Source organism: Drosophila biarmipes, chromosome X (assembly GCF_025231255.1).
Source record: "Drosophila biarmipes strain raj3 chromosome X, RU_DBia_V1.1, whole genome shotgun sequence".
Lineage (NCBI taxonomy): Eukaryota > Metazoa > Arthropoda > Insecta > Diptera > Drosophilidae > Drosophila > Drosophila biarmipes.
The window spans coordinates 3,561,499-3,588,282 of record NC_066611.1 but is presented as its reverse complement, the minus strand read 5'-3'; the positions used below and the strand labels follow the sequence as shown (position 1 = coordinate 3,588,282).

General features: G+C 43.9%; 4 protein-coding genes across 7 annotated transcripts in view; 1 reads left to right on the top strand and 3 right to left on the bottom strand.

Annotated features, from left to right (window-relative positions):
- Positions 1-4,225: 4,225 nt before the first annotated feature.
- On the bottom strand, positions 4,226-6,361 carry LOC108032952 (uncharacterized). Its single transcript, XM_017107023.2, has 4 exons — positions 6,020-6,361; positions 5,379-5,545; positions 5,087-5,307; positions 4,226-4,750 (listed from the first exon to the last, which is right to left on the bottom strand). Exons 1-4 carry the CDS (start codon positions 6,346-6,348, stop codon positions 4,616-4,618), a joined length of 852 nt encoding a protein of 283 aa, XP_016962512.1. The 5' UTR covers positions 6,349-6,361; the 3' UTR covers positions 4,226-4,615.
- Positions 6,362-10,945: 4,584 nt separating this feature from the next.
- LOC108032951 (uncharacterized) lies at positions 10,946-11,168 on the top strand. Its single transcript, XM_017107022.1, is given in 2 exon segments — positions 10,946-11,083; positions 11,085-11,168. Coding segments are annotated over 2 exon segments (222 nt in total).
- A 796-nt stretch (positions 11,169-11,964) lies between these two features.
- On the bottom strand, positions 11,965-13,374 carry LOC108032950 (uncharacterized). Its single transcript, XM_017107021.2, has 3 exons — positions 12,758-13,374; positions 12,226-12,395; positions 11,965-12,168 (listed from the first exon to the last, which is right to left on the bottom strand). The coding sequence occupies exons 1-3, from the start codon at positions 13,372-13,374 to the stop codon at positions 12,095-12,097; spliced, it is 861 nt and encodes a 286-aa protein (XP_016962510.1). The 3' UTR covers positions 11,965-12,094.
- Positions 13,375-14,677: 1,303 nt separating this feature from the next.
- Positions 14,678-26,784, bottom strand: part of LOC108033150 (uncharacterized) — an 88,017-nt gene continuing 75,910 nt past the window's right edge. For 3 of the 4 annotated variants that reach the window (XM_044093317.2, XM_050888657.1, XM_050888659.1), the window contains 3 exons: positions 22,118-22,200; positions 20,986-21,270; positions 14,678-19,260 (listed from right to left, as the gene is read on the bottom strand). In XM_044093317.2, the coding sequence (XP_043949252.1) occupies positions 18,522-19,260; positions 20,986-21,270; positions 22,118-22,200 (1,107 nt within the window). In that variant the 3' untranslated portion in view covers positions 14,678-18,521. Of the gene's footprint in view, positions 19,261-20,985; positions 21,271-22,117; positions 22,201-22,980; positions 24,379-26,784 lie in introns of those variants that run through there. The other variant, XM_050888661.1, reaches the window with a different exon arrangement.

The window sequence follows — 26,784 nt, the reverse complement described above, 5'->3', positions numbered from 1 at the left end:
GCAATATTGATTACATAAAAAATGATAACTATTAACATATTTTTTTAAGGTTTGCTTTGCAAATTAAAAATCACACTCTACTGATGGCTGGCACTCATTTCTCACTGTGCATAGAGCGAATTTCTGCAGATCCCCGGCAGATACATTTGTATCTCTCTATCTCGGTTTGCATAAATTTATTAAGCGCCTAAGCCCGGCCGAAATTCACAATTCTCAATTACCGAAAATATGGCAGAAAACCTGGTCGAAACGCTGCAATCGTGCAGCAGGTCGCTCCATCTCTCTAATGTGTATCTTGCGGATGCGAAATACGGACTCTCGACTAATCCGAGTCAATAAAATTCTAACCATAAAAAGGGGCGGCCTCCGACCCCGTTTGCGGGCCCTTTCTCCCCCCTAAACCCACTTCCTGGACTTTCCGCCGGACTTTGCTGACCGTGGTCGAAGTTGCAGCTGAGGTCCCCATTAAATCTACATTTTGCGGCCGGCATGTGTGTCTGTGGTCAAAATTGAAATTTACGCAGAGCCGCATTATTAATCTCAAGATTAGACGGAGTATTGTTTTTGATAAACTGAAATGCGAAATATGTACCTAGCCGTGTGCATAAATATAAATACATTAGTGGGCAGCGGCTTCAGTGGTATAGGTGCAGAGGGAGAAATAAATGTGATATGATAAGTATAAGTTATGGTTATGAAGCCATAAAAATAGAGTAAGTGGAAAAATAGAGTAAAAGCTTAAATTAATTAAGGAACTGATTTTCTGAATACGTTACGAATGGTGCTTAGAATGGAATATATCTATATCACTTTGCTGATTGGTAATTTTAAGCACTTTAAAGATATAGTTTATTATTATATTTACAGCTTATTAATTTTTTAGCAGAGAAAGTAATTCCTATTTAAATTTAAAAAATGTCTTTAAAGTATTCCCTGCAATAAAACGAAAAAACTAAATATATTTATGTGGACTTGAAACCCACTGTCTGAGAATGTTACTGTGTAGAATGCTTGCAGGGCAACCCCAGATATTATCCAATGGGGCCCCGCCCCTTTCGGCCGTCTGGGCGATGGTATGTGCCCGGCTTACCAAAAACGAACAAATATCTTAGCTGCTTTTTAGAGCCAAACTTCGTTTGATTTTTTTTGGCATTTTTTGTGTGTGCTCTCGTTGTGCTTCGAGGTTTGATAACCCCGATATAAATCTGGAAAATGCCGCAGTCACTCACACACGCAGTTTCTGGGCTGACTTAGCTTCATTTTGGCCTGGCTCTCGGACTTGGCCCGGTCCGATTCGACGTACTCGGGGCTGAAGTTCAATGGCTGGCACTCGGATACTCATTCCCATTCAATTTGTGTGTGTCGGCGCTTTGAATTTTTCATGCGACACGTCAATTATGGCCATTACTCAATTTATTTATTTATTTTCCTATTTATTTATTTACAATACGGCGGCCGAGCCCGGTTTGGACTTGGGTCAGGTCCCTGGAGGACTCGGATGCGTTTTGTTTCTCATTTTTCCGTTGTCTGGCGAGTGCTCATGAAGATAAATTAATTTTGGCAAATGGGCAAATGATGGGGTTAAGGGTTAAGGGTCCGTGTGGATATTTACATACGTAATCCGGGACAAGGGTCATCGATAACCCATGGCACCTCATAAATAGCCACAAGTGGGCCAATCGTATTGAAGGTGCACATAAAAAAAAGGAGGTGAAATAAAATTGTATAATTATTACGGAGCTATAAATAAAATGTATATAATCCTTATAAAGTAAGACTTAATAATAAATAGCTATATTTTAAATTTCTTAATTCACTATGAAATGATTTTAACATTGGTATATTAAAAAATTAATAGTTTATGCCTTAGTTTTTCCCTGTGCCTTCTGAGTATCCCCATTGAAATTGTGAAACATATTTTTAGGGGTGCGTAATCCATCATATTGTGCGATCCCCTCCGTGAAATGCTAATGTGTTTTGGTGTTCGGAAAGTTCTGGGCGGGATGAGCTGCGAATCCAGTGCAAAGTCCATTCAATCTTCATTCGCAACGCCGCTGCTTTTATGGAGCTTCACGTGAGTGCGGTAAATGTGTAAACTTTGATGCAGGCGACGCACATAAAATTAAGAAAGGAACTGGGCGAAATGGGGGACTGCAGCCAAGGCTGTGCCTCCCGCCAGAGATGGCGGCGTGACTCACGCCACCGCGGCCATCGATCCGCCTCCAATCAGGCCACAAAAACATATCCCGCCCGCATTCGCATTCGCAGTCGCATTGGTTCGTTCATTCATTCATTCAGCCATTTGCACACTCAATTCATTCACACGCCCGAGGAGCAGAAGGTCCTGCCATTCATTACGTGGGCATGGCTGAATCGTAAATACAAAACGGGCCAAGGACAGGGAGAGGGCCGGGGGCTGGGGCGGGTGCGGGGGGACAGGGACGGGGCTAAAGGAGCGGCTAAAAGGACCAACCCGAATCCCTGGCCCGCATTGGATTAGTAGCGAAATGAATAGCTGCAGTTATCCTGCCACAGAACTCGCTCGACACTCGCAGAAACTATATATTTTTAGGAAACTAAAATCCCTTTGTGGAATTTAAATATTTTAAGGGCGTATTACAAGATGTCCAAATCATATCACTAACCTTTGATGGGAACTTTTGTTATATTTATACAAGCATTATGTTTGAATATATAATTTATTTTAAAGATTTCTGGTGACTACACTTGAAGCAAAATAGTAGGAATCTAACTAAATCTACTATTGCTTTCCACACACTAATTGTATTCCATTTTTTTTAAGTACAATCATTATCATTAACATCCTAAAATGATATGGGTCCCAATCTACTTTAACATCATTCAAAATGCAATTATTTCTCACTCTTAAAAGATGATTGTTTTAAATATTTTAGAAGAAAACACATTTTTTCATTGCCATATTAATGTCAAAATGTAAAGCTTTCACTAACACTTTGTCCTTAAAGTCAAATAAAAACAAAATGTGTCCAAAGCTACAGAATTTTTCCAACATATCTCTTAAATTTACCTATTTTCGCAAAAAAAACCTATAAAATATATTTATTACCATTTTAAGGCTCTGCATTTTGTATATATTTTACAAAATATTTTTCCCAGTGCTCTCTGCATTTTACGAGCATATGTGCACCTGGCTGTGGGTGTGCTGCGGAGAAAGCGAGGGTAAGCAGTCGAGTCTTACAGGAACATGCAGTCGGGCCGTGGAAGGCATGGGTGGGGAAGTTTTATGAATGCTCACCGATTTGCCGCCGACAAATCTCCTGGCATTGCCTTTTCACCAATGCGACCGCCCAATTTGGGGCGTTTTTCCAGAAACCATTTAAATTGAGACCGGCAACGAGGCAACGGCAAAGGCAGCGCACCAAAGGCCCTGCCCCACAAAGGACAGTCGGCAGCTGGCAAATTGAGGCTCGAATGTGTTTTTGTCAGCCGCCTCATAATGTCTCATCTTTTGGCCATCACACACACGGTGCCTCGGTCTCTGGTCCTTACACCCATTGAAAATGGCTATGACACCTCTAAACTATTTGGAATGGCTTCAATGGACCTCGTTTTGGTGTCTGAACACGATGTAATTTCATTTTCAGCTTAGAATGTGTTTCGAAAATTCTTTAAAGTAAAATGTAATGGGTCGAAGCTTAGAATATTTGTATACGCCTTTTGATAACTTAACAAATGAATAAAATGCACATCGAAAAAGGTATAACATAGCAAGGTCAATTCTTTAAGTTTTTAATATATTTTTAAAATTAAGACGAAGGTACCCTAAACTGTATTAAATCGTTTAAAAATCCATCCTTCAAAACCTTATAAACGACCTTTTGGAACTTTCCATAAACGTTCTTAGACACTTCTTGACCCTTTTGGGCTTGAATATTTGTGTACACTTTTTGATGGCTTCAACAAATGAATAAAATGCACTTCGAAAAAGGTATAACATAGCAAGGTCAATTCTTTAAGTTTTGATTATATTTTTAAAATTAAGCCAAAAGTACCCAAGTGAACATTATGGACGACCGTTTTTGACCCTTTTGGACTTTGCTTAAAATTTTCATAGATTGTTGCCAAAAAATTGAATTGAATTTTATACCATATAGGGAAGTCAGAGCTAAGCTATAACCATAACAAAAAGTCCCCAATGAGCGTCTACCTCATTACCAAAAGAGGTGATAAAAGCCCCTTGAAGTTTGTAGCTTACGTATATTACATTTATTGAATATTGCAAAAAAAAACCTATCATATGTAGAGATGCACACAGAAGACGGAGAAGGGGCCCGAAGGAGATGTCAAGCGAGCAATTGAGACACACTCGCCATGAACTGCAAGATGAAGACGAAGATGAAGACGGAGCTAAGTGGAGTCGAGTTGACTTCTCCCGCTGCTCCTCCTCGCCGGAATGCAGTGACTACTGGCCAACTCAACTGTGTCGGACTGGTGACTGCAACAATTGTTTTCAATTTGATTTGCAGCAAGTAGAGCGAGCTGCGAGCCAGCCAAGTGTGTGCCCCGTCCCACTGCCCTGCCAGCCCCAATCTGCGTCCTCTATGTGCCGAAATGTCCCCTAATGTTCGGGCTTTCAGTTTGAGGCGCCTTCATCATCATCAACATCGTCGTCATCATCGTCGTCGTGGCTGTCGGCTGGTGCTTCAGTTGCCAAAATGTCGTTGGCCAAAGTTGATGGTTCGGTTTCGGTTTCGACTTGGTTTACAGCCTGCAGCGAGGGGGAAGTGCACAGTAGAAAATGGAATTAGGGCTTGGAATTATACGATCTCTAATTCAATAAGGTTTGATTCGCAAGCTAAGCTGCTGTGCACACTGGTGTGGAACAATTTTGGAATAGGTGCGAATGTAGCATATTAAATTCAAGGTATTATGATATTTAAAAGCATTTATATAAATGCACTGTAGTTTCTTCTATTGGTATTAGGGGAAAGGAAATTCAAAGATTACTTTCGTATTAAGGAACATATTACTTAATCCTAGCACCTTATTAAGGGGTTTTCCCTGTGTACTTAGCGGGGGCTCTTGAGCCCCACGTGACACTTACATTAGGGACCAGCTCGGTGCCAGCTCCACTTGCGGCCACATCCTCAGCCACGTCCATATCCAGCTCGTTACGCTCCGGGTCGCTTATTGAATTTCGCTTAGTCCCCGCACCCGTGCCCATCTCGGTTCCGGTTCCCATTCCCGTATCGGGTCCCGTGTTCCTCTGCATCTCGGGCACTGCGAGGCTCCGCGGTAACAGCGGCTGCTCTCCGGATAATGTCTCTGCGTGTTGGATAAATTCATTAGCGGCCTGGAGGGGTGGACAGGGTCTGGAGCGACCCAGCGGAACTCACGCATGTCCACATGGTAGCCACGATGGTCGGCCGTATAGAATACGGTCGAGAACTTGTCGTTGGGCAGGGGCACCGAGTAGTAACCCTTCTTGACCAGCACGAGCTCCTTGCCAACGGGCAGCCAGTAGGCGCGTTCGTAGCGAGTGTTTCCGTTGTCCAGCTGGTATCTGGGGGACAAGCACTTATGAGGTCAGGCTTATAACAGGAATAATAGAGATATTATGTTTAAGGACTAGCTCTCATGACTACATTTTTAACATTTAATGAAAGGCTTAAAGCCAACCAACCAATAACTGAGTTAAGGTAGTTCATACAATATTTTTTCCTTTGGCACAAAAGGTATTTAAATAGTGGCCATCAAAAATTGACAACCAAATTGCTTTGCTTCTTTTTTTGCTTTAGCTTTAATCTTCAATCTCAAAATTTAAAACAAATTTATTTAAGGTTGTTATGAATTAATTAAGGAATCTTAACGCACATCAGTATCTTAAGGTTTCTTCTTTGACAAGATCAAAATAAATAAAAATAAAAATAAATTTATCATAATATACTTAAAATCGGTTTCAATCTCCGGTCTGCCTTTGACCCATCCCAACAAAAGTTCTCCAAATTTGTTTTGCTTATTCTAAGGGTATCCTTACCTGAACTCGTACTGCCCATCGACTGATCGCTGGTCGAAGCTGTCAATCAGCCGGGGACTGCTCTCTGTGTGACTGGGTTTTTGCACCACAACCACTTGGGGATGTGGCTGGGGCTGTGCCGGAGGTGCCACTAGTGGTGGCCAGTGGTGCAGGTGCTGGTGGCGATCCGGGCTCGCGGTGGTCCTGCTGGTGGTGCTCCTTGGCGTGGTGGTGCGTCTCGGCCGGCGGGTCCGTCGAGCGTCGACGGGATTCAGGAGCAGCAGGACCGCCAGGCAGGCGAACAGGAGTCGCTCTTTCCATCCGGCATAGAACCCTCTCGAATGGAACATGTTTCGCTCAGAATTCAATAATTGATTGTGTGGCATTGGGGCGAGCCGTGGCCTTTTATACACCCGAAACCGCCGAAAAAGACGCAGCCCACTCGAGTGAAGCCTTTCGGCACTAAAGATGAAAAATGTCCATCCGAGAAGCAGGAACAAGAAGGTGGCAAATGAAGAAAGACCGGCAACAGGCTGGCTCTGAAGTATAATAAACCCCTCCCTGGCTCAAACGTCAATGCCAATGATTTGGCATTGCTTTCGGCCGCAACTCCCCCACTTCTCCATTTCCCTTCCTTATCAGACTTTGCCGCAGACTCAGAGCTGCCAGACCTGGCCATTAAATCTGGCGGGTTTTCAGATACTTTTCATGTTCTCAGATACATTCATGCCTTTATTAAACTTCAAGGAGGTCGTTTTTGTATAAATGTTTTTAATATCCGATTTTGGGCGATCCCAAACTAACTAACTAAAATAATATTTGGCATACACGTTACTGGATATCGTTAAAAAAAAAATTTCACATAAACACTGAATATTAGAAGTTTATTCAAATTTCAAACATTTTAATAAATACTAATTACCAGAGTTTTCCTTTTTACGAATTTTATTTATTTTATTAATTTTAGATTTTAAAATAAGTTATTGAGATTATATTAATTATAAAATACATATAAAAAATTTTTTCAATCGATTCACCATTAAAAAAATTAATATTTTTATTTAAGCAACTAAGCAGAGCTATAATACTCAGGTGGGACCCTTTTATTGGGGACGAAACTAAAACTATTTTATTAATATAAGGCAATAAAACCAATTGGAAGGCATTAATGTATAGGTAGAACCATTTTATTAGGGCCAAAATGCAAGCATACAAAATTATAATATTAAAATATTAAATATTCAAGATAAAGACCCAAGCTTAAACTCAAGGTCCAAACCCCTTTTGTAGCTAAATTTGCCAAAAGCATTGCCTTAAATAATGCCCACAACAAAGGCGGCGCAGAAAATTCATTCATGATAATTGCTCCAGCATTTGTTCAGCCATTGTGCTCTGTGGTTAACCCTATAAAGGCAACTGTATTCCCCCGGGACGCAGACAGCACTGACACCCCGACTTCACCCCCTGAGAACGCTTCTTTTGTCGGGATTTGTGAGGCGTCACGGCGGCTTTTGTGATTTTGACAGCGTTTTCGGCCGTCGGATCCTTGGACCTGCGCCGGGACTCTTCTCGGCCTGTTTACTCCGTTTGTTTGTTTGATTATTTGTTTGTTGCGCCGGCCGGCCGAAGTGTGTCAGCCCCAGATGCAGGGCGACTCATCCCGATCCCAGTCCCAGTCCCAAACCGAGTCCATCGACATGGTTCATTGACCAGGCGCGTCATCGTCCCACATTGCTATCGACTTGGCCCATCTTTCGGGCCCTGTGCGTCCCCCAGCTGGTTTTTCGCCCCAGTGAGTTGGTCATCGATTTGGTCGCCCAGCGTAGGCGTCCCCATCTGCCCCTAATTGCTTAACCCTTGTGGCCGAGTGTGTGATAAATGCCAGTCTGCAGTCGCCGGAGCTCAGCTGGCTTTCATCACGGCCCCTGGGTTAAATATTTATGTTTTTCTCGGCTTTTGTTTGTGATGACTTTGATTTGACAGCGGCTCCCTAATTGTTTAATTGGAGCGATGATAGTTTTATTTTGCTAAATTTTGACATATGTAGTGGCTGAATATTTGGCTATATGCCTGTGAATATTTTAATACATTTATTAGGAATAAAACGACTAGATTGGTAAATATTTCTTAAATACTTTCATTTATAACAGTGAACGTTTTCTGAAAAAAGTCTTTATTATTTTATTTTATCCGTTTTATTATAATAAAGAAGAGTCTCCCCGATTTATTTTAATTTTAAATATCACAAATCGGATATAATACAAGTTTTATTGTTTACAAATAAAAACAAATCGTTGTTATAAATATTACTAACATAACATTTCGTTCCCTTTAATGATTAATGTCTCCCTAATGATTGATCAGCAGAAAGATCACTTTTAATTGATAAATTAATTTAGCGAATCTGTTGATAAATCACTGCACAATTTGTGATCAATTCCTTTGATTCCGCCAATACAAAGCTTTGATCGATCGCTGCAAATCTTTTATTGGATTAATTCGACTTTTTTTCGAGTGTCGGAGGCCAGCGCAGGGTTAACAGTCAATTTGGCAGATTGAATTCCCGAGAGTCCGTCAAACCGCGTGCGTAATTAATATTTGTAAGCATTTATTCGGAACAGTTCCCCCACTTTCCCCGCTTTTTATTCACTTTTGACATCCCACACTACCGCGGCATTAAGGTGCCGACTAACGGTCGCCGATCTTATCGCACTCGGTTGGCTTTTAATGGCAGCGACTTAAGATACTTCGCATGTAAATGCCGCAGGCGTCGTAAAAAGGAGTTCGAATGTGCAGCTGGAACCGGGCTTCAAGGGGACCGATGCGCACAACAAACTAATAAATATCTCCAGCCATATAAGTATAAAATATTGTTTAGAGCCAAACCAAAAACGGCAAACTCAGCTCCGTCGCTGCGTCGCAGTCCCTTTGTCTGCCGCCCTCTCCTTCGGCGTGTGCTCACAGTATTTCATTTCCCATTTCCCAATGGGAAAACCACCGAGCACCCAAATAAAGCCCCGCATAGCCATGGGCCAAGTGTCCCACCCATCGTTGGCATTTTCAAGTGTCTAAGCCATGAATTTATATTGCTCGATTTCGATTTAAAAGTATTTCGGTTACATAATCTCGGCATTTTTATCACATTCCAGCACTGTTTGATGCTCCCGGGAAAACTTTCCCCGAGTCGTCTTGCGAACTGACCTTCCAGCGCCCGGAGAACCCCGAAAAATCCACCCAAAACACCCACTGCCCCCATCTTGTTGTGGTGTAAATTGCTCAATTATAGCCAAGTTTGCGGCTCAGGCCCATGTATCTGTGTATCTGATTGTGAGTATCTTTGTATCTGCAAAAGTTTCGCCGGCAAAGTTTCCCCTTAGGTTGATTACTTCATGATTTTCAGTTGACCAAAACAGCATTTTCCTAGGTCAGTGGGAAAGCGTGTGGCATTGGTATTCGAAATTAGTTGTATGCATTTCAGTTTTTATGGACTTTGTTGGCGACTTTTGGGAGCATACGATGCTGTTTTGAGTTTTTATCAACAGTTTCTTTGACTTAAAAATAAGCATCAAATCAAACGATTTATGGTTGCCATGACTTTTCAACATACATTTTTTCATAATTATTAGACTGATATGCTGGCCCAAACAAGTTTGTGATGAGATTAATTATAAATCGTTGCAAGTCGAAGTCGTTATTTACGAAAAGCAACTCTTAAGAGCAAACTTAAAAGCATATATTATTTAGAAATTCTCTTTGCCCTGGCTTGACTCATGCAAATGACAGCAAACAGACACGGAGACCGCCATAAAAATCACGATCAATCGCCAAAAGTTCAAAACGTGAGCCAAATGAACCTGTTTTTTGGCTTCTTTGCCGCCCCTCGTTTGGCTTGACTACATAAGGCAGAGGTCGGTATATATCTATTTACGCCCGTATATAGCGCTATAAAGCCACGCGCAAGATATGCAAATAGACGAGACAATATGAGCCACAATGAAATCTTGTTACTTTTTACTTTTCAGATGCAAAGAAGACACACAAAATGTTCTGTTCTCGCCGTCTGTTGATTTAGGCAAATTCGTATTTAAGCCAGAGTCGAGCAAACTTTGGGGACCCGCGGATGTGGTCCTGGACTCGGGTGGGAATGTGCTGGATGAGGATGTAGATGTGGACGTGGATGCGGGCAACCCCTTTTGGCGAGTTGGCCCAAACAATTTGCGCAGAATTTGCGCGTCCGTCTTGGGATAGTAGCGAAAAACAACAACCACAAGATGTACTTACAGGCAAGCCTCCAACTGAAAGAACTACAATCAAATTCATATTGTAAATGTATGTTTATAAGCCCCAGCATTATTTTCGGATAAGTCTGTTTTACAGAACAATTTCCCTTGACAACCATTTGAAAAAGGAGAGAGGAGCCACTGCAGCCGAGTGCATCGACTACCAGATACCCATTACTTTGTTTCACCACCAATGACGCGAGCGCCCCTAGCGGCTGGTATTAAAACCACTGACAGTGCCTGGCACTGAAACTTAATATTTTATAACTTTTAAAATAGCATAGTGCTTGAAACGATTTTTGGTATGCTTGAAGGGTTTTAACTAATAAAATAAATTTCAATTTGCACTGCATTAAAATCAACCAAAAAGTGGGAGTTAGATAGTTTCTATCGCTATGGAATTATAAGTGATCATTATAGGAATTTTTAAGAAAATTTTGAAATTTCTGATTTGATTTATTCATATATTTTTTTGTTGTGCTGAACAACATTGTAGAATAATAGCTATACTCAGTGACTTAAAATTGTGCGATTTTTTTTACGAGTTTGATTATGATTTTGAGCGTTCACTCGGGGAAGTTGCCCTGTACCGGTGTGCAGAACGCTGGAGAAAGAACAAGAGGTATGGCGGGAAGTTGAGACAAAAGGCGCTTCATCAGCAACAACAATGACAGCTAACAAACAACCGTTAAGTGCCGCAACAAATCGCCAAAAATTGAAAACTGTGGGAATACCGCTCCGCGTCAGGGACGCCGCAAAAGCCACGCCGAGCTCATACATAGCTACAAATCTCGTTTGCCCCATGGTGGGACGTGTGCACAGAGCGAAAGTTCAGAAACATCGATGGGGTTGCATTCAAAAGATTGAGCAAAAACTATCTTATGACTTGAAATCACATTTTTTATGATACGATAGGACATGTGATACATTCCAAGTCAAAAATACTACCAACCTTTTCCATTATGCTAACGCACATGTTGCTTAATTATATATATATGTAACAGAACATAACAGAGTTGGGTAAATAATTTTTTGGAATATCTGAAACTGATTTTTCTGTTCCTTAATATTTTTCTCTACGTGTAATAAAGAGAAAAAGAGTACGGAGGACCCGGGCGAAAATAAAAGACAATAAAAACAAATAAAAAGTATTTTGAAATGCCATTTGAATTAAACTTGAAACCGAGAAACGAAGGAAGCTGAAACAGTGGCAAAAATAAAGCGAGTAAGCCGAATAAAACAAAAAGTAGCGCCAAGGCAAACAAGGAAGTGATGACTGTACGGGTAAGCCCCGAGAATTCGGTTAAGCGATTGTTATGCTTCTTATGCGCTCAAGTTCTTTATGGTCCTCGGCTTCCTGTTTTTATTCCCGGGATGTGCTCGAAGGAATTCGGCCGTAAAGTACGGCGAAATACAGTCGGACGGTCCTAATTTCGAACAAATAAATTTTATGCCATTTAGCAGCATATGGCTTAATATTTTCTTGTTTATGCCTTGAGCTGTTTTCTATCTTTCAGATGCTTGAATGTCGGTAAATTGCGGTTGAAGTACTTGTACTATTAATGTTTTGTTGGTAAAAATGTGCATATTTACATTCCCCGTGACCTCTCTGTTCTTATTTGTAATAAAACAAAATTGGTACGTTTACCAAAGCTCTTTGAGTCAAATATATTTACACACGTGCACAAAAAAAGAATGTCAGCATAATCATAACACAATCATGTTAGCTTTTAAAATGTATTTTACAAACACTTTTAGGGCTAAATTTTTATGAGTGTTACTACCACCCAACGTATGATTTTCAGTTATCCCTGACTTAGCCATTGCGGAAGCAATTAACCCGGGGAACCTCGTCGCGCCTCACAGTGGGCGGCGTCCTCAGGAACTCCACTGAAAAGCATCCCGATAGATTTGTGCTTATTTATAATTAATCCGAGAACCCCTTACCTGGCAGTGGCTGATACCCATTGGAGTCGGCTCTGTAGCATCGCAGCTCGAACCTCAGCTCCTGGAAGTCGTGGCGGGGCTGGACGTAGAAGCCCTCGACCACCTGCCCATGCTGCTCCTTCGAATAGAAGCCCCTCTCCCAGCGGCGAACGCCGTGGGGAATGGAGTAACTGGGCAAGGAATGAAATTGATAAATAGAATTTAGCAGATAGATATCCAGGAAAGAAATACAATTTGTATGGTTTTAAATTTGAGATGGGAATAGAAGACTATTTTGTTATGAAAATATATAGAACTATGTATGTTTAAAGGCTTTTTTCTAATAATGTCTTAACTAGTTTTGGACTAAATGATGTACTTATGAGGAAATGTTTTCAACTTATGGTCTCTTTTATTTTAAAGTTACTTGAAAGTATTGCTAAATTGAAGCCTTTATTTGCTTATTATGAGAAGAGGGCTTTAACTCCCAAGCCTATTTAGCATTTTAGTGTTTCTAATAGTCAAAGTTAAAGGATTTGCTTCGCAAACTTACCCAAAAACGTAGCTGCCATCTTCGTTTAGGTCATAGAAGTTGTCCCGCCAGGCGTTATAGTCCTCGACCTCCGCCACCTCCTCCACCTGGCCACCAGTGGTGTCCTCCTCTTCTCCGGCAGGCTGCGGAAGTGGCGGAGGCAGTGGCTGGGGCTGGGGAGTGGCCTCCTCCCCCTCCTCCTCCTCCGCCCCCTCATTGCCGTCCTCCTCCGGGGACTCCTCTTCATTTGCCCCCTCATCCTGATCCGGATCCGCATCGGAGGAGAACTGGGAGCGAGCTGCTGCCTCCGAGGCGGGTGCCGCAATGGCCGGTCGTCGCTGGGTGAAGGGCGTGGTGGCCAAGGGGGCGAAGGCGGTGGAGAGCTGGTCGCCCAGGAGCTGCTTCAGCTGCTCCCGCATCTCGTCGCTGGTCTCCTGGCTCTCGCTGCTGCCACTACTCGAGGCCGATACCGAGTCCGCAGCCGATCTGCCGCCGAATCTCTCGAAGCTCTCGCCCCCGAAGTTGGGCAGCTGCAGATCCTGGGGCGGAACCCGCACCGGGCTCCTCTGGCCAGCGACCAGGAGCAGGGCGCAGAGCAGCAAGTGCAGCTGCACCAGGTGGTACTGACTCGATGGCATTTTGGGGGTCGACTACTGTCCCCTCCGGCGGGGTTCACTTTTATATGGCTGGGACTCCGACGATGAGCTGGCCATTCACACGGCTGACCACAAATCAGCCGCAGCATCGGCCGAGTGCATAAATCTATGGAACACAATAGTGATGCGCGCGACAATTAGCATTTCGCACTGCGAGTTTCAGATACAGATACTCGGCGGGCTATCCAGCAGGTACGAGTGACTAAGAACGTTATGGACTCGTCGATGCCAGAGATAATTTCTGGATTCTTCCCAAAATAAAGGCCGTCATACAATTCTAAATCGATAAGATCAAATTCGAGTTTTTTTTATTAGAAAATCAACTAATTGTGAGCTTTTTCTCAAATTTCGTTTAATTAGCTTGCAAGATAATATGCACAAAATAAATACAAATGAGATTATCCAAAGTGTGAATTGGCCTATAAATGGAAGAAATATTTTCGAATGGTACCCCATATTTGCCCCATATCATACAGAAAAGATAATAAATGTATAGCACAAATTATTAATATTTAAGATCAATCTTCAAGCTGCTTAACAGCCAATAAAACTGTGTATTTCCATTTCTTTTAACTCTTGCGCTATTCTTTTTTAAGTGGTGTTGGATGTTTAAAACACTGCTTTATTCGATTTTCTAAATATTAAACTTGTGGTAAGACGGCTATTTAAGTACTGGAAGACACTTGCTTTTCTATAAAACAAAATCATCTTGTGCGTATAATATAAATTATACTGAGCAGCTCATTAAAAATTTAAAGCAATTAAAAGTGAAATAAAAACAAAGTATTACTATTTTGCTATTATCAAAATTATTATGAATAGGACACACTACTTTTTTCTTTTATAAATTAATGAAACCCAACAGCTATCTGAAAACAGAAGGTATTTCTAATCACAGTCTAGGGGGTGCAGTACTAAAACTCCTAACCTGTGTCGATGACCTTTGTTGGCACGGAACCTACCTTTCAAAGGGCCCAGCCCAACCGCGCTCTTCCACGATGCTCCGCATAATTATGCGATTCGTTTTTGCCGTGACTGTGACGCCTCCGGGCGGTCCGGTGCGGTCCGAATGAATGCGAATACGAATGCGAATGTGGGTGGGATTGTGTGCCCCCGCTAATTGGGTCATCCGATTGCCTTCGACGCCGTGCGCTTCCGTGTTTATCCGCGCTTGAGTGCCGCCTACTTTCGGGCCGATCTCGCCGGCTAATGGCATATTTTCGGGCGGAGATTGGAGCGATTGGAGTGCCCCCCGGGAATTAAGACGACAACAGCTTTGCTCACATTTGCACAAAATGAATTTTTATTCGATCGCTTTTGGGCTTATTTTATACACATTCAGATACTCGCAAATCCTCACACACAATTCTACTCGCTTATCTTTCGCCATATCCATTTGAATCCATACATTTGAAGCATTTTTTCAAGTATTTATTTAATGCTCGTATGTGTATACAATTTTTTCTGTCGCTCGACAATTTACAATTACAATGCTTGCAGTCATTTTGAAAAAAAGACAAGGTTTTAAATATTTTTTGCTGGGTTTCTCTGTAGTTCATTTCGATACTTTAAGTATTTATGTATATGTTTTCATAAAAAAAAATTATCGTACATTTACTTAATCCTAGGCATAGCTGACTTATAGTACACATTGTTTTCAATTTATTTTTTTGCTTTTAGTTTTTCATACTTTAGTATAGTTTCTAGATGCTTTTTTTAGTAAAATCGCTAAATGTCATCTTAAATTTAGCTAGAAAAAGTGTCCTACGGTTCTCGGGGTTAAAACAAAACAAATACAAAATTCATTTAACAATTAAACGTAGTTAAGATTTAAGCCTAAAAAGCTTACATTTGCTTAGATTTATGTACAAACGGAACGGCAAGATATTTTCTTGGCTTTCAATAAGTATTTTAGAAAAATATGTGGTAGGGGAAGTGAGAATTGGCCTATAATTGAAACAGTGTATTCCCTGCTCCATAACAAAACTTTTTTAGCATTAACAAATTATTGTTCCTAAAAATAATTCTAAAATTTGATAAATTCATTTGAGCTTGTGTTTATTTTTTGCAACATTTTTTTGGGGACTTTCTAGGTTTTTTGAACAGATCTTAGAGCTCAAACGGTTTTAAAAAATCGAATTAGCTTAGAAGTGAAAAATTAGTCGAAAACGGAGAGGAAAGATACAAATTTATTGAGCTATTCTTACTAAACATTTACAATCGGTTAAGTTCATTTTATTAGCTTTACGTTTGCTTAATCTTTTCATAATTTTTTTGGAGCGGAAAGCTGTATCCTTGGCAGGGCTTAGAGCTCAGGATGATGAGGGTTATTTCCTAGTCAGGTCAAAGGACTGTCAAATATATCCTGTATAATATAAGTGTGAACTGATTTTTGCAAGAGGGCTAAATAGAAATAGAAGTGCGAATTTCGCTCAACAAAAAATGTACATACAATTGGCTAAGCTCATTTTGACAGATTTTAGAGCTCCAGAGTCTTCCATGACTGATTCCAGAGCTCAAGATGATGAGGGTCCGAGTCAAGTCAAAGGAACTCTTGTCATGTCAGCTCGACCTTTAATCACTCTAATGATTTGAGCTTTCCCCAGAGCGGAAAAGCTGCAGCACTGCACCATCATCATCATCATCATCGCCACCATCGCCACCATCGCCATTACCATTATCAGACATCGGTCGTGTAATTTTCCCCGTTTTCCCGCGTGGCTGTCGCTGCTCTTTAAATTCAATCAATCAAATGGATTTCCCACACCCTCGCTCGCTCATTGTCATTGTCATCTTTATTTTTCAGGAGCCACCCCCCGTTTTTTGGCCAGCTGCGACAATATTTACACCATCGGAACCACTCAGACCACTCAAACCGCCGGGATGATCCCGGCCAGCCGAAAGCCGTAAACCGAAAACCCAAAACCAACCGCATTACGGTGACCACGCTAATTGCGGACTGGCGGACCGACGACTCCGGAGCCCGGATCCCGGATCCGTCCGTCGTTGAGTGGGGAAACTTTTCACAGGTGCGGAGAAATCTGTGGCCAGCTAATTTATCTAATTGAAAGGGATTTAGATGGCAGATGAACTAAAAAGATTGCCCAGGTCCTTCGTTAACCCATTACAAGTTGTTCGGGAATCAGCAGTAGTTTGGAGAGAGCTCTGCTCAAGATTTTCTTTTCAATTTTCCTTAGAGCTTTTCTATGAGCTAAAAATAAATATTTTTGGGTACAAACTATTTACTGAACTTGTTATCAGTATATTAGTTGACTTAAGAACAGCACCTGCAAAGATTTTAAACCGCCTCACAGTCGTTGTGTGCATTTGCACCCACTTGTAATTAATGGGTTAAAAAGGGAGGACTGGTCCTGGCTTTCCAAATAGGGACCAGAAATGAATTCCATAAAACTAGCGGAGAGGACCACTCCGAAATCACTTAAAAAACTATTTTCCGTAAATTGCTTGTCGGGAACCGCAGAAACGGAGCCAAAGCCAGAGCTCGAGGCCCGAACCCAACCCAAGCTGAAGCCCATAACCCGAAACCAGGACCGAAACGGAGCTCCGAGCACGTGCCCGTGATGGATGGACTCTGGTCGCGACATCGTCGTGAAATGGGCCACGTCCGCAATGCATGTAAATGAAGAAGTTCCTGTCGAGCATTTTTCCGAGCGGCAACCACGTGAGGGAAAGGAGAAGCTGGAAGGTGGGTGATGGTATGCTGGGGCCTGGGGAAGGTGCACTGGAGTCCGATAACAATGTTCTGGGACATGTTGCTCATACGCCACGTTGTCAGCGGTCTGCTTAGTGTCTGCCGGCCCACTCCCACACCCCGGTCTTGTATCCGCATCGGAATCCGCATCCGCATCCACATCCGCATCCGTATCTGTGTCCTGCGTTCGCATTGTTTTCGAGCAGAAAATGCCGCTGTCGCAGCCGTAGAATGTCCGGCAAATGTCGCCGGCAATTGCGGTCCGTCGGCGGCAACAACTGGAACAGCTCTCCGGGCCTCAGAAGACCCCACTCCGGTCCGCAGTATCCCCCACTGGCTATTGCAAAGGGGCTGGCCGAGCCAACGGGCCGACACATCTTCCATTTGTCTCGCCCAGTCAGCCCAATTGCTGCCGAGCTATTAGTGGGTTTACGTCGTCTTAAAGGCCCTTCGATTGGCTTTGCACGGTTTTTAAGACCGCTTTGGGCGGCATACTTAGTGTGGGAGTTTGGTAAAATTATATATAATTTAATGTCTAAAGACGCCTTTGTGACTTTCACAAGTCGAACAAGTTTCTTGAGAAAACTTTTAGAGAAGTACTTTTACAAAGGATTTTACAGGTTCACACAATATACAGCTGCGCTGAATTAAATAATATATTTTTTGACCTTAACAAATTATTTGTAAATTATGAATATTGCTAAAAAATTAAACATTTTCAAATAGGGCTTCTTGTTAAATCCATTTAAATTATATTCTCAGCTTTCACTTAATTTAAGGAAGTTTTAATCAAATGGTAAGTTGAAAACAGATTGGTGTCAAAATAATATTAAGAAGTTAATCGCAGTTGTATCATATGCATTCATATGTTGACAGTGCCTCGTCCTTCGCTCCAAAGCAAGCTCCTTAATTGGCTTCACCAAGTGGCAAAAATATACTTAAAAGTCAGTTAAAGAACTTCTTAAAAACAATGGTAACAGAACAAGTTCGGTGTCTTCATTACGAAAACTTTTGACTGCAGCAATTTAAAGACCGCGTTCACCTCTCTTTAAAAGCGGGGAAGGAAAGCGCGAAACGAGTGCAACGGAATGCAAACCGGATGTGGGCGGCGGTGGGGGGAGTGGCGTGTTGCGAGTGGCGAAATGGGCGGGCGAAAGAAAGCACCACCCCCTGGCCCCCTGGCTGATTGCAACGCGCCTCCTTCGTGTCCTTGTTGTGTCATCAGCGACGCTGCGGCTGCGGTTAATATGCTGGCCGATGTCCAGTTGCTGCAACGCATCCTCTTTCCGCCGCTGTTGCTGTTGCTGCTGATGCTGCTGATGCTGGTGTTGCTGCTGTTGCTGGTGTTGCTGCTGCTCCTGCTGTTGCTCCTGCTCTGCACCGTTGTTGTTGCTGATTGGCGGGCCATCCTTAAATGTCAATGGGACGTCATGATAATCACGTCTGGTGCTGAATTCCGTATGTCGATAAACACTTTGGACTCCTCGTTCTTCTGCTGCTGCTGCTGCTTGTTGCTGCCGGGCAGGATCGTTGTCTGTCCCATGGCTCCGTGTCCCTTCATCGCGGGCAGGCGGGCGGCAATGCTCGGCGGATGTGGATGGGGATGAGCGTGGTGCAGTCGCTGCTGTTGCTGTTGCTGCTGTGCATGCTGCTGCTGTGCAAGTTGCTGCTGCTGTGCAAGTTGCTGCTGCTGAGCATGTTGCTGCTGCTGCGCATGTTGCTGGTGCTGGTGATGATGGTGACAGATCTCCTGCGGCTGCTTGACCGTAGAGGCCACCAGCAGGCCGCCGTAGTGCGAGCGGCCGCTGTGTCGCTCCTCCATCTCCATGGACTCCTGGCGCGGCAGCTGGTGGTGCTGCTGCTGCTGCTGGTGGTGCATGCTGCGCCGTGTCAGCGTTGCCACCGCCGGCGATCCCGACGGCTCGTAGCCGAAGGTGGAGAAGAAGCGCGGCGGCGGGGGCGCCATCATCATGGCCCCCACCCCGACCCCGACTCCGGCGCCACTGTTCCCGCCCAGCGAGGAGGAGCTGGACTTTTGTCTCATTAGCGTCGCAACACCGCCGCCGGGAGCAACAGCAATACCAATGCCGACAGCAACGCCGACGCCCGCACCCGCCGACGGTCCAATTCCGGGACTGTTGACAAACAGCGACTCCCTGAGGTGGGCGGCGGGAGAAACGGAGAAAGAGAGTTGGGAGAGAGTAAAGTGAAAGGTTTTAATATTTGTCAGTCACACACGAAGGCAGTCGGCTGCAAGGACACTGTAACGAATCAGACCTTACTTATATCATAGTCATAAAACACCTACGATTTTTAAATAAACTTGAGTATTACCCAAAATCTCTCTAATTATATGCCTGAAAGTATGCAACACTTTTCAAATTTTAAAAAATGCAAAAGTTTCTGACAAAAGCTAAAACCAAAGCCTACTTATGGGCTGACCCTAAACATTGCCACATCTATTGGCTTTTGGAGTTAGTTTTAAAAATAAGAAAAAAAAATATTAAAAAATCAGAACATCTAAACTGCAGTTTTTACATACTAAAAGCTTCACTTTTTCATAAAATGCAATCTTTGCCTCTCTCTAAATTACGTGTGTTTTTCTTATAGTGTGTTTTAGAGCGCTGACGTAGATGACGGCGCTTTGGTAAGCACAAAGGTGATTGTGTAGCCGCGGGACAGGGATTGTGGCACAATGGTATGCGCCAATCAGCTGCATCGAATCCGTCAGAGGGCTGCGAGAGCATATGGTCCAAAAACAGGACCATGACAGATAACTATCTAACACTTCGGCAGTGCTGACTAGTGACCCTCCCTATTCCCTTAGGTTGTAAACGTATGAAATGTTAATCTATAGTTAATAAAATTAAATTTCAGGTATGTGCAGATTAGTCATGGAAAATTGGGTGTGAAATGATGCGAGCTGTGTTACTACTCCAAACAGGAAAAAATCATAGGCGTTAGTATCGGTGTATCAGAAACAATAAAATAGAAGAACACAATGAAATTGAGTACAAAATGCAATCCGTATTTTTATTAGTTTAATCACTATAAAATCATGTAAAACGGGGCAGTTTTCTTACATTTACAAGACTTATATATTAATTTATACATCTTCAAATAACACAAATCATAGTAGTCAGAGTTTAAGTTAGTTATGGGCCACCCAGCAAACATGTTGATCTCTGTTGTCCTAATCTAAGCCCCTTTAATTTTGGCCACTTAAACAGGCAATCTCACATGTGCACAGTGGCGCCCAGCGACAAATGCCAGCCCTCTAATAAATCACCCCGAACAACCTGTAGCAGTTTGGCTGTGACAGTGACTCGTTCCCATCACTATTCGGTGGCATGAATCATCTTCATCTGGGCACGTCGGCATTGTGTCACTGCATTCCGCCTGTCCGCCTGTCAGCCCCACTGCCATTGCCCAAGTCTGTCTGGCTGTCAGCCCTTCCTGCCACCCTGGCATCCTACTCTCCCGCCATCCCGCCATCCCACCATCCTGGCATCCTGCCACTCCGCCATCCCTAACCCACATTCCCGAATCCTGCGACTCCGACTGTGCAGGACCTGTCGCTATATCCAATAAAGACGCATGCAAATACAAATATTTGCATCGATTTGTGTTGTTGGAGCGACGACATATACATACGGACGTACACCGCCCTTCCAAAACCATACCCGAGCCCGACCCCGCTGTAACTTTCTGGATTCCGGAACTTAAACCGGGCTCCACACTGTCATTGTTTTTAGTGTTTGCCCGCCGTTGACTTTGCAATTTTCTGGCATCTATTTGACTGCACACACTCGATCGGGAGGGGAGGTGGGGTACTGGGTGACTGGGTGGCAGCCGGGAGTGGGTGTGGGGCCGGGACTCACCTCGTCTGACAGCCCATATCGCAGGCATTGGAGGGCACCGCCGACATGGCCGCCTTTGTCATCAGCTCGTGGGTGGCGGTGGTCGTCGAGCTGGACTCGCCGTCGTCCTCGCCGGCGATGCCGCAGAGGCTCGTTTGGGTCATGTCCGCGTGCCGGCGCAGGATGCTGTGCTCCTTCTCCTTGAAATCCGCCTTGCTCGACTGCGTCGACAGGGGCACGGCCTCGCGGTAGTATCGGTTCGACACGTCGTCCAGGATCTGCAGCGAGGTCTGCGAGTGCTTTTGCCTGCGGGCGGAAAACGAGCGTTAAATGGCGTCATTTCCAGCGTTCTGTCGGAAATCTCTAGGAAGCGGCCCTGGGAATTCCACAAATTTCATCGTTGTGGGACTACATTTAAGACGGCTTTTGCTCACACCTTCTAAATGGATACTTATTTTTATTTTAAGCTAAAGTATTTTTATATCATACTAATATGAATCAATTTTAGGGTCTGTAGGAAAGTCCAAATTGTATCATATTGCAGTACATTTTGTAAACTTAGATTCAATAATTATTGATGTCGATAATAAAATAGAATTTATACTAAGGAGTTTTAGGCTTGAGTTCTTGTATATCATAGTTAAATCAAAATAAAGTAAGTAAAAATCAAATATAAAGTATCAAATGGATTATTAGATATTTTTTAACTCCCATAGGGTCCATTGGGAAGACTAAAAAGTACCAGATTGAAGTCGATTTTGAAAGATAAAATCAGAACTTCGATTTTTGTAAAAAATCGTATTAATTCAAGATGGTTTTTCTAAGCTAAGGATCAACAGAATTATCTGCTAGTGTTGATTATAACTTGAAATAGATACTAAGGAGGCTACTGCTTATATCATATTAATACGAATCAAATATCCAAAACCAGGGGAAGTGCCAATAATGTTTACACTCTAATAGGGCCCATATTGACGTTTTAATTGTAGGCTGTAGGCACTGAGTAAATCATAATTCAGTTTTATATAATATTCATGTCGAACGCCCAGTCGGCATGCTGGGCTCCTGCAGAGGCTTCGTCAGTGCGCACACTGCGTATACGTAATGCCTTCCCGGAAGCTGCTTAGGATGCAAGACGCTGATGCAGACTCACCTGGATATGTTCTCCCGCGAACGACCCTTGGAGTTGCGGCCCATCTCGTCCAGCTTGCTCTCCTTCGACTCCCGGATGTGTTCCTGCGGGGATTCCAGGGAGAACCGGTTGAAGTGCGAGAGAGATGGAGAGAGGGGGTAAACCAATGTAATAAGCATAACAATAAATATTTTCGATTAATTTGGTAGGGAGGGGGCGGGGCCGGTTTAAGCCCGGTTCGCGCGCCGGGAGTGTCTGCAGAGCGCCGTAATGCGATATCCTTAAAGCCCACTGCACTGTGGATTATGGGGATGGCCCGAAAGGGGGCGTGGCTGAGCAATTAAGCCAGCGCCACCTGATGCCGTCTCACTCTCTCTCTCTCTTATGCAGTCATTAATACTTCGATTGTGTGCGGGGAGGGGAAGGGGAAAGGGAAGGGAAGGCGGGATCAGGGGCGGATAAATCCTGCCGGGCGGGGCACTTGATGGCCTGCATAAAAGGAAGCGTTAATACGTAAATACAGAATAATGAAGGACCAAGGCCGGAGGACGAGCTGCATCCGCGAGCCAGCCGGCACTGCAAATCTCGATGGCCACCAAACCACCCAGCCGAAACCACCTCGACTGCATTCATAATGGAATACAAGGCAAACATCGCGTGCACCTTTCAGTCTCCCTTGCCAATTACTTTCCCCATTGTGGAGCAGCTCCCCGTTCGAACGGAATATAATGGAAAAATGAGGAAAATTCAATGCAAATCGCAGCGAAATGCGAGTGTCCTGCGCTCGTCTCGGGTTTCCTTCTTGCGACCAAAGCCAAAAAGTAATTGGTTTGCCAAGTTAACAGTCAAATGATCGACGGTACACGCTTAATTTTGTTATATATTTATTTTTCATCTCTCTATTTTCGTATATATTTATATTCATATAGCCTTTGTGCGGTATTAGTTTTGGCAGCCATTCGTTTAGCCAACAGTTAACTATGTACTTAGCCTTGGATTGCCCGATTGTCCAATGGGAACTTTAAACTTTTCAATTTCGGTGGCTACTGGGGGCTCAGAAACGGGAGCCCAGTGGCAAGCCAAGGGCTCTGTAAGGTTACTCAAACGGTGCACCCAGTTTGGCCAAGGAGAAATGCCCTTGATTTTCCATTTCTACTGGAACCAGCTCTACTTTCGCATAATATTTCCATAAACCGTAAGCCTTTCAATGAGGTTATATCCATAATACTGTTAACTATGTTCGCCCAATGCCGCATCGAGCCGTCCCACCTAGGCGGGGCGCATCTGGGATATCGCCCGCCGTACAATTAGCAGCTTAACTTAATGAGGGGGAAAGGTCGCCCGACTGCACATCCCCCGAGGACCAGGATTTGAGTTTGTTCTGATTTCGGGTTTGCGGCGAACTCAGCACGAACGACGGGGGCAAACGAAGGTCGGGCCACGGGGGGATTGGGTTCGATATCGGGTTTCTTTTTGCGAGCTTTGCCAGCCCGATTTTAATGACGTCCATGCAGATGCGCCTGCAGCAGCAGGTGGTCAAGGGCCAGGTCACAAGGGCCACCACTGCCACCACCTCCACCGCATAACGTGAGCGAATAAATTTCGAATGACACTCCTTCCTAGATGATTTTGTGCAGGAACTTGAGGGGATGGTGGCCGCCGACCTTGGGCTTAGCCAGTGCTGGCGGCGGGGGCGGTGTCAGGACCATGTCCAGCTCCATGGAGGTGGACGAGCTGGTGGCCACCGTGCCGCCACTCGGCCCGCTGCTGCACTGCATCGAGCTGCTGCACGAGTGGCTGGAGTTGCTGGGCAGGCACTGGCCGGCGACCAGGACGAACTCGTCGTCGTCCTCGGGCAGGGTGAGGCCGCTGTCGCTGTCACAGCTGAAACCGATGCCGTCGTCGTACTCTTGATCCTCCATCTGCTGCTCCTGCTCCTCCTCCCCCTCCTCCTCGTCCTCGTCCTCCGCCTCCTGCTCCTCCTCCTCATCCATCCCCATCTGCCCGTCATCGTCCACATCCGCATCCACATCCATTTCCAAATCGAAATCACAGTCACACGTCTGCTTGGGCGAGTCCATCTGCGAATCAAAGTCCGAGTCGGCACCAACTGGCCGCTCATCGCGGGCCTCGTGCCCCACGTTGGGCGCCAATTGCCCGTCCGATGAGTACGAGAAATCGCACACGAAATCATTCTGTAATCCCACGAAAATCGCGCTCTTGGGCGCCTCCAGTATGAAGGAATCAATGTGATAGATTCCGTCACTCAACGCGGGCACCTCCTGTGGATGAAGCACAAACAGAAAGAGAAGACAGGCAGAAGAGAGGGAGAGAAAGAGAAAGGGAGAGATGTAGATAGAGAGAGAGGGAGAAATATAGATAGAGAGAGAGAGAAAGAAGTTGATTTAAAGACAGAGAACGATTGTGAGCTTTTCACATCACCGATTTAACCAAGAGAAGAGTGAGAGGAGACAGCTCTAGAGCGAGACAAGACTACTGATGCATGTGGCTATGGGTGTGTGAGCGAGCGAGAGCGATACAGATAGAGGAGGGTGTGCGTCGTTTGCTACATGCATGATGATGGCAACTCTGGCTACTTAATAAGCATACTCACGACAATCAAAAGAAAAGATACATATTCCCGATTCCTCTTCCAATTAAAAATATGCAAAATCAGTGAAATTTAAGCTTTGAGCAGCTTCATCTTAAATCGTATTAGTCAGTTTTTGTCTTATAGTTTTTACCAACCCCAAAAGCGGTTCTTAAATAAAAGCTGATGAATGATGCTGGGACTGTGGCTGATGTTTCGACAAATGTAGGAATGAACCTTTGAATTTAGCGAGTAAACAGAAAACTGCCGGAGCTGTCAGTCACCAGGCTTTGCATTGAATTTTCCAAGAGCTTTGGCAAAGGTACAAGTTGTATGAGCTTGTGTTAAACCTTTGGCCTAAACAATACAAATCGAATTATTCCAATTGATATAGAAATAACGCAATCAATCACCAATGCCCTTTATCAGTGCAGATTAATGTTTATATTACACTCAGAAATATGGAACAGTGCCGAGATCCCAGTTATCCCTTGAATAATCCCATCAATAAAGCCGATTGGGAAATATAAAAATATGTGCATTCTGTTCATTTCTCTAATACACAAATTGCAATACGGCTCCGGGTAAATGGTAGCCAAGGCAATCGGTCCAGCACAAAAGTATATTTGCAATATGCACACAATAAGTCCCCGACGAATCCCAATCCAGGCAACTAATCTGATTTGGCCGGGGGAGTGACCCCCTGCCAAGGATTCCCCACCAGATTGCGACTCTGATTCCGATTCCGATTGCGATTGCGATTCCCACCCCGTTGTCTCCGCTTCGATTTCCGGCAGCTGGGGCTGGTGCAACAAAAGTCAACGATAATTTAATCATGTCCCTCACTGGATCTCCTGGTAACCAAGACCGAGTGGACACAAAGCCCGCAGGCTGAGCCGGTGCGAGGACTCGGTCCGGGGGGAAGCAATAGTTTATTCCGTTTGGATTGTATCGTCGACGATTTGCCACTTGCAGCTCGGCCAATTTGTGGCCTGGCACTGCGCACTTGGCGTATGAGTGATATGCAAATGAATATCCACTTCAGTGGAAATAAAACTCAATTTGCGAGAGTTTGTGCCGTAATTAATAGATATCATTGCAGCAGATTGCAGCTGTCCTGTCATTAAACGCACACCGGGCGGGCGGGAAGGAGACGGCACACAGGGTGGCGAAAGAGAGGGGTGTATGTGTGTGCACAGACGGAGAAAGAGACGGGGCCACAAAGACGTGACAAGTCGGGCCTTCTGGGCCTGCTGATGACGGCCATCAAGTGAGTTTGTCTGGCTCTGATTCTGTCTGCTTTTGGCCTTGTTCTTTTCCCCTCTTTTCCCTCCTTTCCCCTGTCCCTTCCCCCTCTTGCGACTTCCGGTTCCCCTGCCAAGTCCCCTTCTTCCGGCCTTCCGTTTGCGGCCTACAGCTAAATTACTTTGGTCAGTTCTTGCCTGCCCTTTGTGGTCGAGTTTTATACATTCTCTCGGCCACTCTCAAAGTTAGGAGAAAGCATTTAAGACTCGTTTAATCATCCTGCGACTTAGCAAATCATCTAGTTCTTTCAAACTTTAAGGTCGCACGGGGCACATTTGAAAGTACCATTTGGAGCTACTCAAAAATTGCCTGCCACATCCTGTGAAATTCAGAAATTATGTAGTCAAGGGACGCAGCAAAAATTCGGGCAAATAATAATCATTAAAAATTAGTCTAATTCAGTTTATGAAATATTTTAATAAACTAGTATACTCCCTATATATAAACTACTAGGATGGTAAAATCATCGATTTGCTATTAAACAATGAAGTCAAAAACGATTCACTACTTTACATTATGTTAAAGATACCATACCATTCTTGCGCTTTAAAAACTTGTCCATTTTTATGTCGAACCACAGCCAACACCACTGAACTACTGATAATAATACATTAGATACGGTAAATTTCAATAGCTTGCATTTATTCTACTTTAATTTTGTAGAATTGCAGTGTGACCTTAAAGTGGAAAAGTTTAATAAGCTCGCAGAAACATACCACAATATACTATTTTTTCTGAAGGATACTATGGATTCTCAGAATACAATTTATTGCGGTTTAATAAGCTCGCAGAA

Bases quoted from the DNA above. Each gene is read 5' to 3' on its own strand.
- LOC108032952 (XM_017107023.2), bottom strand. From the start codon at position 6,348: ATGTTCCATTCGAGAGGGTTCTATGCCGGATGGAAAGAGCGACTCCTG. The intron at 5,546-6,019 runs GTAAGGATACCC...CTTGTCCCCCAG, and splicing joins GATGGGCAGTACGAGTTCAG to ATACCAGCTGGACAACGGAA. The intron at 4,751-5,086 runs GTAAGTGTCACG...CCCTCGCTGCAG, and splicing joins GCACCGAGCTGGTCCCTAAT to GCTGTAAACCAAGTCGAAAC.
- LOC108032950 (XM_017107021.2), bottom strand. From the start codon at position 13,374: ATGCCATCGAGTCAGTACCACCTGGTGCAGCTGCACTTGCTGCTCTGC. The intron at 12,396-12,757 runs GTAAGTTTGCGA...TTCCTTGCCCAG, and splicing joins GATGGCAGCTACGTTTTTGG to TTACTCCATTCCCCACGGCG. The intron at 12,169-12,225 runs GTAAGGGGTTCT...GATGCTTTTCAG, and splicing joins TGGGTATCAGCCACTGCCAG to TGGAGTTCCTGAGGACGCCG.